The 12,038-nt window shown below is 53.0% G+C and overlaps 1 protein-coding gene across 5 annotated transcripts in view; it reads left to right on the top strand.

The window, feature by feature from the left end:
• Positions 1–7,968: 7,968 nt before the first annotated feature.
• The window catches only part of CPEB1 (cytoplasmic polyadenylation element binding protein 1), a 70,912-nt gene continuing 66,842 nt past the window's right edge, over positions 7,969–12,038 (top strand). The window contains exons 1-2 of one of the 5 annotated variants that reach the window (XM_090029121.1): positions 8,073–8,431; positions 11,317–11,364. In XM_090029121.1, coding sequence (XP_089885247.1) covers positions 11,326–11,364 — 39 coding nt within the window. In that variant the 5' untranslated portion in view covers positions 8,073–8,431; positions 11,317–11,325. Of the gene's footprint in view, positions 8,017–8,072; positions 8,432–11,205; positions 11,365–12,038 lie in introns of those variants that run through there. The other 4 variants (XM_090029123.1, XM_090029126.1, XM_090029124.1 and 1 more) reach the window with 4 other exon arrangements.

The raw sequence follows: 12,038 nt of genomic DNA, 5'->3' as shown, positions 1-12,038 counted from the left end.
GTCATACACCTTTCTGCCTGCGACCTGGCAAACCCCTGCCAATCCCTTTGAATTACCCTGGCTAGTTCCTCAGGTGGTCTGCACTTGTCTGTCAACTTCCATTCAGCCTCAGAGGGCACATCGACACATGAAATTAATGCTCAGAAAGCTTACTGCACAGTATAATACTGCACAATAAGCTTTTCCTGAGTGTGCAAATGCCTCCGTCTAGAGCAAATTTGCTCCCAATGGGAGCGGTTCAGGGCCCAGATCTGCTACTATATAGCAGCCAGCGGGAGCTCTAGGCTCCCCTGGGTGCCAGCCCCGGGCTGGAAAGAACACCTATGTTGGGCCTTGGCTCCAGGGAGGGTGGGGGGAGCTGTTCTGCCTCCAGGGCAGTTGCCTCCCACCCCTGCCCCAGGCAGCTGACTGCTGTCCAACCCCCACGCTGGTTGTGGAGCCCGCGCGGGTACAATGAATATCTGCTGTCCCCACAGCAGCTAGGTCCTTGCCCACCCCCCCACGCCAGCTCCTGATGTCAGCAGGGGCCAGAAGCTGCCTGCTGCAGGGACAAGGGGACATCATCCCTGCCCCAGCCCCACAATCAGAGCTAGCCCTGGCAACAGACAGCTTTTGAGGGAAGGGATTGTTCTCCTGCTCCCTGGGTTGATGGAGAGTAATTTGCTCCCTGTCAGCTGTGTAATTGTGTGCTACTGCGGAATAGCTATGTGGCATCTGTTCATCAGTGAGTAATGGTGGACATTGCAGTTATTCTACTGACTGATGGTGCATTTTCTCTTGTGGCTGTAAATATGAGCCTTGCCGGTCCTGCCACAGTGTTCACAGGTATACATAACATTAGGGTATGTACAGGTGGTAGAAAACTGTGCAGTAGACTAATCTCTTGTGCAGTAGCTCCCGTGCATGGTTACGCAGTGATACTTTACTGGGCCATCAAGTAGTTTACTGCACAGTAAAGTGTTTTGGGTAGACGCACCAAAAGAGTGCTTGACACATGTACTGACTTTAACAAGGCTTGTGATTGTCATTGGGTGGAGACTCCTCCAGCCCCCCTTAGGCTAACCATTTCAGATTAGCAACACAGATCTTTAAACAAATGCATTCAGTGCTTGGTGAAAGGTGCCCAGCAAACAGCCCTGGAGCCTGGCTGCTGCTTCAGTCACGAGGTAGGTTCAGCTTAAGCAGAAGTGGGAAATATGTGGCCACGAGCTGGCATGCTGAGAAACAATAGGCACATGGGGAGCAAAGTACCAAGGAAACCCTTGGATGCTCCTGAGCATGAAAGTAGATGAACAGACATCTTCATGTGAGGCAAGGGGCTGCGATGTCAGCAGCTGTGTGTGGACATGGGGGCACCGTACAGCTGAAGTAACTCTTCAAGCTGAGTTGTGTGAGGCAGAGGCCTGTGTTCCTCACTTGCTGAGGGTCAGGTATTTGTCTCATAGGAACTCCAGAAATATTGTGTATCTTCCCTTCTCCAACAGCTGCACAGGTTGGAGGGCAAAAAATGAAACAGCCAGGTGCAGCACCACCTCCAGCTGCAGCCAAGCCTGGTTTTCTCAGAAAGCAGAGCTCTGGGACTGTTCTCCATGAACGAACAATGAGCTTGTGGGTCTGGCTATGGGCCTGCACCACTCACTACATTACTTTGGTTGGTGACTGTCTGGGACTCACTCTGATGAGCTCTTCTGGCCTGAGTCACAATAACAGCTTGTCTGTTGTGATAATATTTAGTACCTGAGCGTCTCATAAAGGCACCATGGTCTCCATTTTCCAGACAGAGAGATGGACGATCATCAAGGAAAGGTGAGTTTGTGTGTTCCTGGCATAGTGTCCACACCGCCAACTCATGCTGCTCTCCAGGTAGAGATGTCTGATGTCAGTCACACACTCTGCAACCTCTACACATGCACACACACACACGCACACGCACACACACACATGCACGCACGCACACAACACCACTAAAGCAATGCATGTTCCCTAAGGACATGTTGTACTGAGACATTATGGGCCTTGTCCCATACTGTCAGGTTCCTGGGGCCTCTTGATGGGCTTCGGTAGGGAACAATGGCATGCAGTGTAATGCAGACAAGTGCAGCTTGTGTCACTGAACCGAGCTCCCTTTACTCTGGCTCGCTGGGGTACCACATGCAGTATAACTCTGGATGCAGGATGTCCAGCACAGTCTTGCCACCAAAACACTGACCCAGGCTCCTGAGCAAGGTTTCATCCCAAGCTAAGCTCTATACTGCCCTGGCTACCCTAGCAGCCCCTGAACTAGCTGGTTTAAAGCTCACTCAGGCATGGCTGCCTGAGTTGCAGCCCCTGCAGTGTAAATGTGCGGGGCAGTGAAGGGCTGAGCTGACTCCCTTACTGTAATTTCAGTCCTGGCAGAGCCATGGTTGTGCAGAAGCCTAGGGGAGGGCACAAGGCTTCATGGTTTGAGGGAATGACTGGTTTACACTCCTCTTCACCAAGCCAGAGAGCCCTGCCTTCCCTTGCTTCTCAGGCCTACCATGAAGATGACAGGAACCCAAAGCAGAGCTGAGGGGAATGGGCAGCTCCAGACATGGAGCCTAAAGCAGTGTTAAAGGGCACACCAGCTGCCGATGGGGAGGGTAGGAAAAGGGACCATGGCTTCCCCCAAGAGTGGAGGAATGTCTTCAAAGTGCCAGTGTGTATACTAGGAAGGGTGGGTGAGCTTTGAGGGGTGGGACATGGGCTGGAGTGAGATGGGGCCACAGATGAAGGGAAGGGGTGCTCCACGGTGTCCAGAAGTTGTAACCTTGTTTCCTTACCCAGGGCAATTCATGAGGAGGAGGAACATCGCTCCTTCAGAGTCCTAGCGTTAAAGGATTTATGTGGGCTATGAACAGATGGACACTAAATAGATGAAGCAACTCCTGGCCCCAGCATATGTCGTGAATTCCCAAGCTAGCTGTGTCATATCCACCTGAATATTCATTTGCAGCAAAGGGAGAGGATGGTCTCATACCTCAAGCACAAACTCAGGATGTAGGAGATGCAGCTCCGTGCTGCAGTTCAGCCAGGTAATAGCTCTGTGGCCTTGGACAAGTTCCTTTCTCTCTCTGTCTGTTTCTCCATCGGGACTATGATGTGGTCTGAGGCGCTGCTCACTCATGGCTGTCTGGCACTTGGCTGTCTGCAGACAGGTGATGCTATAGTTGAGCAAACTGCCTGCCTTCCTTCCTTCCTCACCATCATCATCATTGTTGCTTTATTGTTGTTGTTATTCCCTAGGTTTGTTGCATGTGCCAGCGTTTGTACAAAACACAGCAAACTGCTAAGGAATCCAACAAGACTCCTGGCTAACTGTGGCCTCGGCTTCATCATGATCCGCTGGCAGGGGAATTGGCTCCGTGGTCGGACCCAGAGGGTGGTGGTTGATGGAAGTCAATCATCATGGTGCCCTGCGACCAATGGGGTCCCACAAGGCTCTGTCCTTGGGCCAGCACTATTCAAGATCTTCATTGTGGACACTGGAGTCAGAAGTGGACTGGCCAAGTTCGCCGAGGACACCAAACTTTGGGGTAAAGCATCCACACCAGAAGACAGGCGGGTGATCCAGGCTGCCTTGGACAGGCTCAGCAAATGGGCGGATGAGAACCTGATGGTGTTTAACACTGAAAAATGCAAAATTCTCCACCTTGGGAAGGAAAACCTGCAGCATCCTTATAGGCTTGACAGTGCTACGCTGGCTAGCACTACGGATGAGAAGGACTTGGGGGTCATGATTGACCACAAGATGAACATGAGCCTGCAATGCGATGCTGCGGCTAATACAGCAACCAAAACGCTGGCTTGCATCCATAGATGCTTCTCAAGCAAATCCTGGGACGTCATTCTCCCCTTGTACTCAGCCTTGGTGAGGCCGCAGCTAGAGTACTGTGTCCGGTTTTGGGCTCCATAATTCAAAAAGGATGTGGAGAAGCTTGAGAGGGTCCAGAGGAGAGCCTGCGCATGATCAGTGATCAGGAAAGTCAACCTTATGACAAGAGGCTGAGAGCTATGGACTCTTCAGCCTGGAAAAGTGCAAGCTCGGGGTGATCTCGTGGCCACCTTTAAGTTTATCAGGGGTGCTCACCAAGATCGGGGGGAACCTCTGTTCACCAGAGCACCCCAAGGGATGACCAGATTGAACTGTCACAAGCTTCTTCATGACCATTTCAGGCTGGACATAAGGAAGAACTTCTGTACTGTCCGAACCCCCAAGGTCTGGAATAGCTTGCCACCGGAGGTGGTTCAAGCACCTACTTTGAACGCCTTCAAGAGAAATGTGGATGTTTATATTGCTGGGATCCTATGACCCCAGCTGACTTCCTGCCCCTGGGGTGGGGGGCTGGACTTGATGATCCTCCGGGGTCCCTTCCAGTCCCAATGTCTATGAAATCTATGAAATCTATGAAGATATTATATGTGTTGATGATAACTCAAGTATCCTACATTCACATGACCCTCTTCAGCCCATACAAACAGGCATCATGCAAACTACACAAGGATCTTGTTGTCTGCACGGGAAGCACTGTCTGAAATCCAGAACTTAACCATAGGAAACGGAGGAGAAGAGAACGGAGGAGAAGAGTGCTGGCATCAGAGTGGGGAGTTACCAAGCTGGAACTTCTTCAGAGCACTCAACTCCTTGAAAGTCCTGAATGATGTCAAGTAGCCAGGACCTCGGTTTTATAGCTCACTAAATGGACACCCTGCTGGAGGTATGGCTCCATGCCAGAGAGGAAAGAGCACCTCTTATTGAACCAGCAACAATACGTCTGCAGCACATGATGGGTTCTCAACAAATACTTAGCTCAGAAGGCTTCAGCCAAGCACAGCTTGAAGTGTCATGTACAAACAGAAGGAACTGCAGGGCAACCTTGTTGATCTCTGTGTTTTGATACCATCCATTCTTATGCTGCTTTGATTTCTGGAGAGGCTCTTCGCAATTGCTTTGGAGTACCCTCTCTGTGACACCTCTTTCAAATGACATCATGGGTTTGGACCAGGCTGCAGCAGCCTCATCAAATTGAACTGGGGCTGAGAATTCCCCCTTTGTGTGTCTCTCTCCTCCCAGCAGCCGTTGACATGGCAGCAGACATCCCCCTGTCCCCCAAACGATGCACTTTCTCCGAGGGCCCTGAAAGCTGTGCCAACTCCTGTGTGTTCCTAGAATGCGTTGCCTTACCCAGAGGGAATACCTCCTGGCTGGTCAGCCCTGATAAAATAAACTAGGGGGTTCCCTTTGCTATTAGTGCAGCCTTTTGTGTTAGCAAGAGTGCCCACTCCCTCTGCTCAACTCTGCTCATTGCTCCTGCAGTAAAGTCTCAGTCCCTGCCCTCAGAACAATCACAGTTTGCAACCTACCCTGCCTCACTGCTGAAGAAGCAAGCAGGCAACACTGATGGAAGATGACAGAGAAACCCCCCTGCTCAACCCATCACCCTGGAGAGTGAGGAAAACCTCACAGGAGTTATTAGGGATAGGAAAAGTAAACAGACCCTGTTTCTGAGAGATGGGGAAGTTCTCCCTGGGGCATCTTTGAGATCAAGTGCACTTTCCCATCTGGGGGGTTTTCCCAGTCTCGGTGAAGTCAATGACAAAGCTGCTGCCTGGGGCACTTGGAGCCTCTGGGTGGCTCTTGCATATTAAAGATTGATTTCCAAGTCCCCTCGGAGCTCTGCTCCAGCAGACCTGCAGCCCGTCATCACTGTGTGGTAATGCATTATTTGCAGTGGGCTCAGATCGAGCTGCTACATGGCAGAAGGGGGCACTGGCATTTCTTTATGAAGCCTGAAATTCTGCTTCTTCAATTATCTAAGTTTTTGCGAGGGGGAGGAAATACCCTGACCTCTCTGGCTGTTCTCATTGCAGAGAGGCCATTGCATACAAGAACCAAGTGCCACTGAGGCAGCGATATCTAAAGCCAGCACTCTGAAGGATGCGAGCACACCTGTTCTTTCCCACAGGGGCTGTCTCAAACACCCAGCAATACCACATTAAATATCAGCACACTGTGGACTCTTTCACTGAGATCAGCAGGAGGTGGCAGAGACGAGAGGGAGGATGACCAGATGAAGATGTATTGTGAATGATGCTCATCTAGGCACTACAACCAAGTGGGTAGCGCTTCCCTCACAGCCTGCCCCTTTGCTGCCATGCTCATGAGAGCAGAGCCCCTGAGTGTACTTGTATGCCAGGAAAGGGGTGATGAGCCCACGGAGACAAGGGAATATACGGCACCATGACTAGTATCTACACAGCCTCCCATGAGCACTGTCTCCTGGGTGGAGTTTATCTGATGGGTGGAGCTTGACAGAGCACCTGCATCCCCTTTCCCTTCCCACATCTCCACACCTGCCCATGATTTTCTCCTTACACACAGGTCTTATTTACATTAGGATTTTTTTTTCTTTGGCATTTCCTAGCAGTAGTAAAAGTGCTAGGACATCCATGCCAGCATTTTAAGCACCGTGCTATGCAGAGCTGTCCTTTGCAGCCAAACAACATAGCACTTGAGATGCCTCTCAATGATGCTTGTACCAGTAGACCAGCGGTCTCCAAACTTTTTTGATCGCGCACCCCTATCAGTAAAAAATTCTTGAGCACGCACCCCCAGTATATGTATATTTATATAAAAATACATCTAAATAGAAGTTCTAATATTTTCTTCCTACACCCCAATGGATCGTCTTGCCGTGCATGCATCCCACTTTGGAGACCACTGCAGTAGACAACCACCAGCAGCATAAGAAGCGATAGGACATTTTAGGGACAATGGACAGTCTGCACAGCCTGATTTTGTCTCGGGAAGGACCAACCGAATCCAATGAAACAGATGCTTATGGGAAACCAGACGAGATTCACAGTTACCTATTGGAGCAGGCAGAGCTGAACCTAGTGCCGCGTTGCTCAACCTGCAGGTCACAACCCAAAAGCCGGTGGCAGGAATATATGGAAGGGTCACGAACAACCGTTAAAAATGGATTCTTTTTTCCAGGAGTAAAATGTGGGAAACTGTGGCTTTTCCCTTGCAAGCAGACAGAGCCCCGGCCTGCGAGGGGCTGCTGGGCAGGCCCCGCACACTGGGGCTAGAGGGCAGCCGGTCGGGAGCGAGGGGCACTGGGTCAGGACGTTTACAAACGGGTCCCGGTGCAAGCAAGGTGGAGAGCCCGTGCCCCGGCGGGCCTGCCATCGCTCTGGCGAGGCGGTCAGACCCTTACGCCAGTCCCAGAGTCTGTGGCCGCTGCGTCCCGTTGCTCAACCCTGCCATGAGCCCCAAGCAGCACCGCACCTGCTCTCCTGGCAGCCCTGGGCAAACTTTTAGTATGGGACCCCTTTAATAATAACCATTGTTATTTTCATAATAATCATTGTTTTCACCATTTTTAGGCCCCCTTTCTGTCTGGGCCCTGGGCAGCCACCCTGTTCGCCCATGGCTGTGTGCGGCCCTGGTGCCAAGGGCTTCATAAAGACACTTTTGTGCTTATGTCTTGGCAGGCGGGAGCCCCGCCATGTGCCCACGCTTAAACACGTTTGGGAGACGCGGAGGCGGGGGCCCAAATCCGGCACGCGAGAGCCGCGGCGGGGCGGGGGCAGGGACGGGGACACGTGCGGAATCGGCGCCAGGCCGGCGGCGCTGCGGCCCCTTTAACAGCCCCTGAGGGAGAGTCGGCGAAGTGCCCCGCGCGGGGCGGCCGCAGGGCGGGGAGCGGCGGGCGCCGGGGCCGCGAGTCCCGCCCTTTGGCGACGCCCCCCGGGCCCGCAGCTGCAGGCGCCTATAAAGCCCGCGGGGCCGAGCGGCGCGGGGCGCTGGGACTGGACCGCCCGCCCACCCACCCGCATGGCCTTCCCGCGGGTGAGCGCCGGGCCGGGGCGGCACGTGCCGCGCCGGGCGGGGCGGGGGAGGGGCGGCTGCGGCTCGGCCCGGCCCCTTTAAGGGCGGCCCCTCACGTGGGTTCACACGTTGGCGGCGGGGCCGGGCGCGGACGCCCCGACCAGGTACCGGGGGGTTGGGGGCGGCGGCTCGAGGCAGCCGCACTGGCGGGCGGGGACGGGGCTGCCACGTGCGGCCCCGCGGGAACGGGCAGTGCCTGGGGCCCCGCGGGCCGGGCCCGGGCGGGGCGGGGTGCTCCGCTGCGGCAGCCCGGGCGGGGCGCGGGGCGGGCCCTGCCTGCGGGCGGGGAGGCGGTGCTCCTGTGGGCCGTGCTGCTCCCGCCCGCTCGGGAGAAGCGGCGGGTCGCGTCCCCTCGCCCGGGTGGAGGCGCCGGCCCGGACCCGGGACTGCACTAGGTGACCTTGCCGGTCCACCCGCCGCCCTGGGAAAGGGGTCTGCTCCCGCCCGGTTGCGGGGGTGGGACGGGACGGGACGGGACGGGACCGGGCTAGCAGACGCCTCTTTCTTGCCAGTAACAAGGTAGGAAAGAAGCTTTAATTATCTCGCATGTTTCCTGCCTGCCAGTCTGGGTCTCGGGAGTCCCCGGGCATCTTGTAAGCCCTTAACCCCGACGACAGAAGATGAGCACAGGGCATGCTCTAAGGTAGAGCAGACTTGGCTCCAAGTCCTAATTAATGCCTGGCATCCTGCTAGTGACTTGGGGCAGTGGTCTGCCTCGAGCAGGTGCAGGAGTCGGAGCACCTGGGTCCGTCTCAGCCCTGCCCCTGCGACCTGCAGGGGGTGGCACAGGAAGCAACTGGCTGAGGGAATGGTTTTCTTGAACCTCTTCACGGGCTGGTGCTGAGGGAGGCATTCTCCCCCCCACATACCTGAGCAGCCCCTCACCTGTCCCATCCCCTGCAGTGTCTTTTGTGGCTGTGGGGGTAGCAAGGCAGTGTTGTTTTTCTTGTGGGACTCTACTAACAGAAGGAAGGCCCTTGTGTACAAGCACAGCTGCCAGGCTCAGAACAACAGCGCTGTACTGAGCTCCTAGCCCTGGAGTTGCTGATGGGGCCAATACAGATTTGTCAGGCAGTGCCAGAGTCCAGTCTAGTTAACTTGCCTCGCACCAGCTGATGCTGAAGATGCTGCCTCCAGGGGTTTGACACTGATGCCAGAGGGTCTAGGGAAGTGCTGAATCTTAGACAGGGCTGAGTGCACCCATCTAGGATCTCTAGCCCCACTGCGAACACGAGTTGGGTGTGGATGGGAGGGGAGAGAGAGCCTTCCCTTGACCTTTCTCTGTTGCAACAAAAAGGGATTATGGTGCATGGGCAGGCTCTGGGCCTGTCTGGAGTTTGGGTAGGGCTCTCCTCACTAGCCTGGGATCAGCTACAAGGGAGTTACAACCCCCCTCCCCCCAGTGAAAGGTATGTTCATTATTTGCTTGCTCCATGCTGGGAGCCGGTATGGTGCTGCCTAGATAAAGCCCCTGCCCAGAGCTCTTAATCTCTGTAAGGCAGTTCTCCTTGGTGAGGTGGGGGGTGGGAGGGGGTGTAGAAGAAGAATAGGAAGGGAGAACAAAGAAAATGCCTTGTCTGCTGGGATGGGGTGGACCACTTGCATTGCTGTCAGGCCACTTTGCTGGCCTTGTTAACTCTTCCCTGAGAGTATACAGTGCTGGGGCTGGCATGGGATTTGGATATCTGGGAGAATCCTACCTCCTTATCGCCTTCAGGGAAGAACATGAAGGCTCAGATCAAGTATAGCTTATTCTTGCCTGCCAAGGGAAACACCATGACCACAGAGGTGGTCTTCCTAGCCACACTGGGGAAGACTGTACTCCTGGCACAGGGATAGTACCTGCCAAAGTAAGGTATAGCAAACCTCCCACTTAGCTGCTGGAGTGGGAAGGTCTTGGCTTTAAGCCCACTTTATGGGAATGGGGGACTTCTCCATGGCTTGCTTCTGGGGCCTTATGGCTGAGGGCAAGCAAAACTCGGGGCACCCGAACCCCAAGCCTCTGGGCCTGCAAGTAGGATGCCTGCCAAAGGTTTTTGGGAACATCTGAAGCCCCAGGTTGGGGTGGAGGATGCTTGCTGGTAGTAGGGCCACTTACAGTTCTGGACTCTTGGGTTTGGAATTGGTTTTGGATAATTTGGCCTAGGATACATGCATTTAAAAATAAAAGATTCTGCAATGCTTAGGGAAGCTCAGGTGTTGCCTGGCAGGGGAAACACCAAGGTGGTGTCCTAGTTGCACCCAGGGATAACGTTTTCCTGGCATGGGGGTAGTACCTACAGAGAGAATATAGTTTTACACTAACTTTATGGAAATGGGTGACTCCTCCCTTGCATGCTTCTGCGGCCATATGGCTGAGGACAAGCAAAACTTGGGGGGCCTCCAAACCCCAAGCTCTGGGGTTAGGCCTGCATGTAGGATTCCCACCAAAGGATTTGAAAGCGTCTGATGCCCCATGTGGGGCAGAGGATATTTGCCGGTTGTGGGGCCGCTTATGGTTCTGGACTGACTCGCGGATTTGGAATTGATCTGGCTGATTTGGCTTGAAACATGAAAAATTTCCACAAAAGAAAAAAATAAAAAAACTCCCTATGTTATTCCTCATTACTGCTTTTCTCCTGCCTTAGTAGCTGGCCCAGTTTTCCCTCTCTTCTGTTCTCCTGAAGCACTTTTGTTGCTCCTTGAGCTCCTCTTCAGAGGGATTATTGCTGGAGGACCTTAATGAGGTACTTGGATGCCATTACCCAGGGAATCCTAGTTAGCATTTCTGGGAAATCTGCTATCACTAGTGAGAGCTCTGGAGAAATTGGAGCCTTCCTGGTCAGCTGTTTGGTCCTACAGGGTTCTTGTCAGTTCCACCAAACAAAGTATTGTTACAGGCTGCTGCAGGTGTGGGCAGCTCTGGTTTGTGCTGCAGTGAACTGTGGTAGTCAGAACTGTGCAAGTGGCTCTTGTTAGCAAAGATCCAGCCGTTTCCAGGGGCGGGTGTTGAGATGGTTCCTCCTGTTCTGTGGCACAGTTCTTGCCCTGGGTTAAATGCTTTGTCCATACCTACCATGGCCGGTGGAGCTTGTGCTCTGTGCTTTGTTAGTTGTGTACCACTAGGGTGCAACATGCCCAGAGTAGAAACTGTCTGGATGTTTCACGGGAGGGCAGGTGAACAGACTCCTAAATTCACGCCTAGAGCTGTAACCAAGTTTAGGCTTGGCTTCTTCACTAGCACCAAGTGTCAAATCTGGCCTTTAGATCACAACTGAACTTATGACTATGGCTTATTTAGGCCTGTCCATATTGGCACTACTGCTGTAATTTGTTTCCTCTGTTTGCTTTCCATCTCTCAGTTATTTGCTCCACCCCATTCTATCTATTGTAGTAAATATTGACAGCAGTTTTCTGTTTTACAGCCGATCTGAATGTTGTGCAAGATGGGAGATGGTCTAGCTTTGGCCTGTGTAAGTGATACTCATTAGTTGCCATACCACTCAGGTCCTATCTGTTACAAAACTAGCTGCGTGGGAGAATGGGGGGGTTGACTGCAGCAGAGTAGTTCTTTCGCTTCCAGTATGGCAGAACAAAACTGGGCACGTCTACATGTGCATTAACTAAAGTGCATTAATGCAAATTAAATTTAGTACCTCCAGGCACTTTTACACATGCTCTGGTGGTGAGGGAGGAGGGTGGCACTCCAAGCTGCTCTGATTAAAGTGATGCCCCCGTCTTGTGTATCAGTGTTCCTGCGCTTAAAAATGGTGGTAGGGGCAGTTGAACTAACACTCCTCAAATGAGCATTAGTTCAAGCACTCCCACTGCCACTTTTAAGTGTGGGGGTGCTAATATGTGAAATGTTGGTATGCGGGAATTCCACTGTGTCAGAGCAATTACTCTGCACTTGTGTGCAAGTGCCCTTCAGTGTGAGGTACAGGCAGTCCTCAGACTTACGATACAGTTGGTTCCTGAAAACGGTGTCTTAAGTTGAAACGTTGTAACTCAGAACCGATTTTATTTTTTCTGCCCCCCCCCCATGGGAAACAATGTTATAAATGGGGGATTGGTTCCTGAACCAAGGCCTGATACCCTATTTTCACCAAAAATAACCCAGAATTTTGTACTCAATCAATTATAGATA

Source organism: Crocodylus siamensis, chromosome 15, assembly GCF_052110815.1.
Source record: "Crocodylus siamensis isolate JL-2025a chromosome 15, ASM5211081v1, whole genome shotgun sequence".
Classification (NCBI taxonomy): domain Eukaryota; kingdom Metazoa; phylum Chordata; order Crocodylia; family Crocodylidae; genus Crocodylus; species Crocodylus siamensis.
This window is presented reverse-complemented; position numbering and strand designations above follow the sequence as displayed.